Source organism: Ichthyophthirius multifiliis (genome assembly GCF_000220395.1).
Source record: "Ichthyophthirius multifiliis unplaced genomic scaffold scaff_1120509249861, whole genome shotgun sequence".
Taxonomy (NCBI): domain Eukaryota; phylum Ciliophora; class Oligohymenophorea; order Hymenostomatida; genus Ichthyophthirius; species Ichthyophthirius multifiliis.
Window position 1 is genome coordinate 9602 of NW_004087227.1, and position 6446 is coordinate 16047.

At 11.8% G+C, this 6446-nt stretch overlaps 2 protein-coding genes across 2 annotated transcripts, besides 18 other annotated features; both read right to left on the reverse strand. All coding sequences in view use genetic code 6, as the record gives it.

Moving 5' to 3' along the window:
* The first annotated feature begins 132 nt into the window (after window positions 1-132).
* Window positions 133-159: a microsatellite.
* A 76-nt stretch (window positions 160-235) lies between these two features.
* Window positions 236-266: a microsatellite.
* Window positions 238-269: a microsatellite.
* Window positions 270-329: 60 nt separating this feature from the next.
* Window positions 330-367: a microsatellite.
* Window positions 368-1058: 691 nt separating this feature from the next.
* Window positions 1059-1111: a microsatellite.
* Window positions 1070-1123: a microsatellite.
* Window positions 1124-2319: 1196 nt separating this feature from the next.
* Window positions 2320-2385: a microsatellite.
* Window positions 2327-2384: a microsatellite.
* A 665-nt stretch (window positions 2386-3050) lies between the features above and the next one.
* Window positions 3051-3087: a microsatellite.
* Window positions 3051-3126: a microsatellite.
* IMG5_038500 (hypothetical protein) lies at window positions 3117-3555 on the reverse strand (the record flags this gene model as incomplete). The annotated part of the gene is made up of 2 exons (XM_004038951.1): window positions 3117-3381; window positions 3452-3555. 2 exons carry the CDS (start codon window positions 3553-3555, stop codon window positions 3117-3119), a joined length of 369 nt encoding a protein of 122 aa, XP_004038999.1.
* Window positions 3390-3441: a microsatellite.
* Window positions 3556-3645: 90 nt separating the features above from the next.
* Window positions 3646-4424, reverse strand: IMG5_038510 (hypothetical protein; the record flags this gene model as incomplete). The annotated part of the gene is made up of 2 exons (XM_004038952.1): window positions 3646-4095; window positions 4227-4424. 2 exons carry the CDS (start codon window positions 4422-4424, stop codon window positions 3646-3648), a joined length of 648 nt encoding a protein of 215 aa, XP_004039000.1.
* Window positions 3848-3927: a microsatellite.
* Window positions 4109-4168: a microsatellite.
* Window positions 4116-4218: a microsatellite.
* Window positions 4123-4217: a microsatellite.
* A 642-nt stretch (window positions 4425-5066) lies between the features above and the next one.
* Window positions 5067-5117: a microsatellite.
* Window positions 5089-5124: a microsatellite.
* Window positions 5125-5551: 427 nt separating this feature from the next.
* Window positions 5552-5593: a microsatellite.
* Window positions 5594-6446: the final 853 nt, after the last annotated feature.

The following is a 6446-nucleotide window of genomic DNA, read 5'->3' on the forward strand; positions in this document are numbered from 1 at the left end:
GGAAAAAAATATTTTTTTTTATTTTTTTTTTTTGGGTTTTTAAAAAAATAAAAAAAAAACCCAAATATTTTTAAAATTTTTTAAAAAATTTTTTTTTTTTTATTAAATTAAACCCTTTTAAAACCCAATTTATTTTTTTTTTTTTTTTTTTTTTTTTTTAAAAAAATGGTTTTTTTTTTTTTTTTTTTCTTTTTTGAAATTAAAATTACATTTCAAATTTTATTTTGTTTTCATTAAAAAAAAAAAAAAAAGAAAAAAAAAAAGAAGAATTTCAATTGTTTTTTAACAACTAGAAAACATTTTTTTTCTATTTAATTCTCTATATAACATTATTCATTATTTATTTATTATTAATTTATTATTTATTACTTAAAATTTATTCTAATTAATTTAAAATTTAGTTTTTAGACTCATTTTATAAATTATTATTATTCTTCATAAAATCTAATTTAAGGTTTTTTTTTTAATTAAAAGCCTAATTATTATTACCCATTAATTCTTATATTTTTTCAGTGTCTTTTTTTGAAATAAACCTCCCTTTAATTCTTAATCGAGAATCTGCTACTTTTTTTCGACAGTCATATGAAATTTTCCTTATCCAGTTTCTCCTTTTATTTTTATATTTTTAAATTTTTATTTATCTTTCATTTTTTTTCATTAATTCTTATTCAGTGTATTATTTTTAAATTTATTCGATATTTTTGTTTAATATATTATATATATCGACCTCTTTTTCGAATTTCTTAGTTCCTTATTCGGGATTGTTTATGGATATTTTTTGATTTTATTAGTTTAAAAAATCTAATAGAGCTAAATAATTTGTTTGCTATTATTATTATTAGTATATATTTAATAGTTCTTAAAATAATTATATTTTATGGTCGTCTATTTCAGATTCTTATTGGGTTATTTGTTGCTATTTTAAAAATGAATTTAGTATAAAATAATTGTATGGGGTTTGGCTTGGGTTTAAATTGTTTAAAAGTAATTTATTTTCGTTTTCTTGCGATATATTTGTTAAATTTTATTAAGATTTTTAGATTTTTTTGGAATATAAATTTTATTCATTTTTATTATTTTTTTTTATTTATTTTTAATTTATTCTTTTTTTTTTTTTTTTTTTTTTATAAATAATATGTGTTTTTAATTTCAACAAGTGGTAAAAAATTTAAATTATTTTTATTTTAAAATAAAAGTCAAGGCTTTTAAAAATATTATATAATTATTTATTTATAAATTAAATAAAAATATGGTTAATAATTAATTATATTTTTTATGATATTCAATTAAAAATATAATATTTAATATAAGAAAAAATATATATAAATATGTAAAATATATCTTTTTATTAATTTTATAAATTATTTCTAGAATTAATGACAATAATTTAATATAATTTATTTTAAAAAATATATTATAAAATTTCAATTAAAAATATATATTAATAAATTTTCATATTTTAGCATTTTTATTTTATTTTTTAGAATAATAAAATAATATATATGTTTTGTTTATTTTATATTTATTAATAGAAAACTTTTAATTCATAATTATTCTATTTATGTATTATTTACAATACTATTTAATTTACTTATTGTTTAGTCTTTAAAAATAAGAATATTATTATAATAAAATTAAATGCAATTGTTTTTAGCAGTTTTAAAATTTGAATTATTTTCTTAAGCATCTTCTATTGATTTTGTACATATGTCGATACCACTCTTATTTTATAAAAAAAATATTATTAATTATTTTAATAAAAAAAATACTTAAACAAATTATTTAGTGTATAATTCTAAATAAAGATCGAATTATTTTTTATCTTCAAAACATTTGTTTTTTGAAACGAAATCTTGATAATCTTAAAGTTTTTAACTATAAGATTAATAATTTTTTAAACATTAATTTTCTTATTACTATTTATTTTTATTAAATAAATAAATAAAAGTATTAAAATAAATTTATGAATACAATTAATTTATTATAGAGATTATTATAATCTTAGTCTGTTTATTTAAATCTATCAATAAAACTAAAAAACTCTGACATTATTTATATAAAAAAAAAAAAATTTTGATATAAAATTATAAAAATTATAGATATTTATTATTTTTATATACAAGTAAAATTATCTTTTATGAATTCAAAAATAATAATATTTTTTTATAATAATTCTAAATACTAAATAAATACTATATAATTATTAATTAATGAAAATAAAAAAAATATATAAAAATATATATATGATAATATATAAAATTGTATAATTTTAAAAACAATTTTTAATAGAGTTAAGATTAATAAGATATTTGATAATAGATATTAAAAATATTTATATAAATATATATATGAATATTAAATAATAATATATATATATTTATATATATACATATTTTATTTAATTAATATTTTTAATTGTTTTAAATTTAATTTTTTTTAATATTATAATATTTTATTATTTAATTTTACAATTATATAATTATGAGATTTTTTATTAATTTATTATAAATTATTATTATTCTTTTATATATTAAATAAAATTCTATTATTTTTTACATATAAATTTATAATGTTATTTATTTTTTTTATTAATCAAAAATTAAAAAAAAAAATTATAATGCTAAATAAATTATTATTCATATATTTTATAATAAATAAATATTTAAATAAAAATACTATTATATAGATATCTTTTATTTTAATTATTCATCAAAAATTATTAAATTTAATAATATATCTAATTAATTTTTACAAAAAAATTGAGTATAAATTTTAATTATATTTCATTATTTAATATAACGGATTTATTGTATTAGATTAAATACAATAAAATCGTTCTATTAAAAAATAAAAAGATAATTAATAAATTATTGATTTATAATATGAAATTTTTCAGATAAAATATGAAATATATTTTTTATTATTGATTAAAAAATTAATTTAATAAAAGAATATAAAATTATACTATTATAAAAATAAAAATATATAAATCTTTTTATTTAATATTAATTTATTAAATTTATTTAATTATAAAAATGTATTAAAATAATTTTATTTTTTTATTTATTTTTTAATTTATTTATTTATAGATATTATCTTTTGTATTATTTATTTAATCATTTATTTTGTAAATATTGTAAAATTGTTTATTATTAATTACTTTCATCTTAGTAATTATTTTATAATATTTCCTTTTAAATTATTTATGAAAAATAAAATAATAAAAATTATTAATAAAAAATGTACTTATGAAAATAAAGAAACGCATTAAGAAAAGGTTATTTATTAATGATTATATGGATCTAATTAATTTAAATATTAATAAATAGTATCTTAGTTAATATTTTCATTTATAAGTTTACATAAATTATTAAATTCTTACTTTATGAATATATATATATATATATATATATATATATATATATATATATATATATATATTATTTTATACTTCATTTATTATCCCATTTAAATCTCTATCTTATTTTCTAAAATAAGTAACAAATGCTTTTAAATAATTTTCGTGACTTTTTAATTAATAATCAAGAATAACATTTTAAAAAAGTACAAAAGAAATTTAAATTTTATTTTTTATTAATTTTATTATTCTTCTCTTGAAATTTTTTTTATTTTTATGAATTTTTTTCATTTTCTTTTATTATTTAATAATAGGGTGTAAATTTTAAAAATTAATTTTTCAGATTCTTATATATTATACATATATTAAATAATTTCTACAGCTTCTTTTTTAGAAATAAAACTATTTTATTTTGTTAGACTATTTAAGTAATTTCTATAGATTTTTTTAATGGATATTTGTTTCTTACATACATCTAAATTTTATTAAATATATAAATATAAATATAAATATAAATAAATATATATATATATATATTTATATATATATATATATATATATATTTATATTACTTTTAATAATTCCGTTATAGTATTTTTTATTTAAATTTGAACAAATCTAAATTCTTCATCGCATTCGTTTCTTAGAATTTTACCAAATACAGAAATATCATTGTCTTCATTTCCATAATTTTTTATACCATTTATTATAGCACCTGCCCATTCGACAATAAGATTCTTCAAATATACAATAAATGTATATAAATATATATATATATATATTTATATATATATTTATATATTAATATATTTTATATATTTATATATTTATATATTTATATATTTATATATTTATATATAATTGATACTTTCAAGCCATATTTTTAATTTAAATAAGTATACATATGTTATTCCATTGTCTCTAAAGGTAATTACTAATCAATATATTTTTTATCATATATAGATTTTGATCTATATATTTCTTCGATTATTTCTTTTAATTATCTTAGACTTAAATTTCTTATTTATGGATAGTAATTATTTTAAATAGAATTAGATGTTTACATAGAATTTTATTATTAACTAATTATATCTTTTTCATTTCTTGAATATTTTTGGTTTTTTAAATGTCTTGATAATTTTTTTCTTCCATATTTTTTAGGTTTTTTTGTATTTGAAGTTAATTCTTTGTTTCGTTTAAATCTGTTTGTTACTGATTTTTTTCAATGTTTATATTTTTTTTCGAGTTATTTATTATTTTTTGCAAATATTCTGCATTTTCTTGCTTTAAAATGTCTATTTCTTGCTATAATTAATCTTTTTCTTCTTTTAATATTTAGTATTTTTCAGAAGAAATGTTTTTTTATTCCAGTTTATAAATCTCATTAAATATTTAATTATGTGAGTTATAAATATCTTATAAAATTTGAGAAATTTATTGCTTATCTTATTATAAAAGATCGATTATTTTCACAAAAACAATATCATTTAGTTAAAATTTAGCTTTTAATATGTGTATATCGGACAATTAATTATAATCTGCTTTTTTTTGAAGGTCTAGCATTGTTTTTTATATATGAAAATCGAATTCTTAGGCTAATTTTGAGTCTTCATTTTATTCATTATTTTAAGAATTAAGTTCCCTTATAATATCAAAATTCAAAGCTATTTATTCTAAATAATTTTATTCTATTTATACATATTATGCCATTTTTTTTTAATTTATATTAATTTTTTTTATTTTTTTTTATTTATTTTTTTTATTTAATAATTTTTAACTATGTATTAAGAAATATATTTTTGTTCAAAATATTATTTTAAAAGATAAACTAGATTATAATTACAAAATTAAACATAATAAAATATCATTTAGGTATTAATAATATATATATTTATTTTTTGACATTTTTATTGATAATTAAATAAGATATTTTAATAATATATTAATGTAAATAGTTATTATATAAATTTATATATATAATTAATAATATTACACACTTTAATAACATTTAAAATTATAATAATGTTTTAAATTCAATTTTCTTAAAAGTAAGTATATTTAATTTTTAATCACAAGCTTAATAATATATTTTATCATTTGGATGTATTTTAATCTAAATAATTTTAATTTTCATAAGGAAAAATGTATATAGTATTCCAAATTTTAATCATATAGATTTAGGGAAAAAAAAAAATATATATACATATATATATAAATATATATATATATATATATTAAAGAAGAAAATTTATAAAAAGGCTGCTTATATAATCATATAAAATTTTAAAATAAATAAGGCATTGCTTATTAAATTCAAAATAATGGATGTTATTTTTATTATTTAAATTAGTTTTTTATTTACTTTATCTTTTTAATATGTTATTAGATACAATTTATTTTATAATTACATATATTGAAATATATTTTAGATAATTTTAATTGTAAGATATTTATTTTTTATTATAAATAATATTAATATTATAGTATTTTTTAAATGAATTTACAAATATAATAAAATAGTTTAAATAAAATTTCTCAATTTAATATAATTTACAATAATATATTAATTTAAAAAAATTGTATTTATTTTTTTATTTATTTTCAAAAATAATGTATTTTTTAGGATTAAATAATCAAGTTTTATTATTACTTTTTATTATTAATTTTCTTTATATTTTTTAATAAACAATATAAAAAATGGCCAAAAAAGATTTTTTAACGAATATTTTTATGATAAATAAGTTTTTTTTATAAAAAATATGTAAATCTTAGTGTTTAATTAAAAAGAAAACAATTTAAACATAATAAATATCAATAAGTGTGTTTTTAATATAAAAATGATAATATTGTTTAGTAAATAAAATATATATAACATATTAAATTTAATCTTAATTATTTATATATATAAAATGTTGTATAATTAAAAAAAAAAAAAAAATATATAAGTATATATATTTATATATAAATACATTAATAAATATATATATATATCTTTTAATATAATATTTAATTTTAATTTTTTTTTTTTATTCTCTTTAATCATTTTAGAAATTTATTTAAATTAAATAATAAAAATAATAATATTATT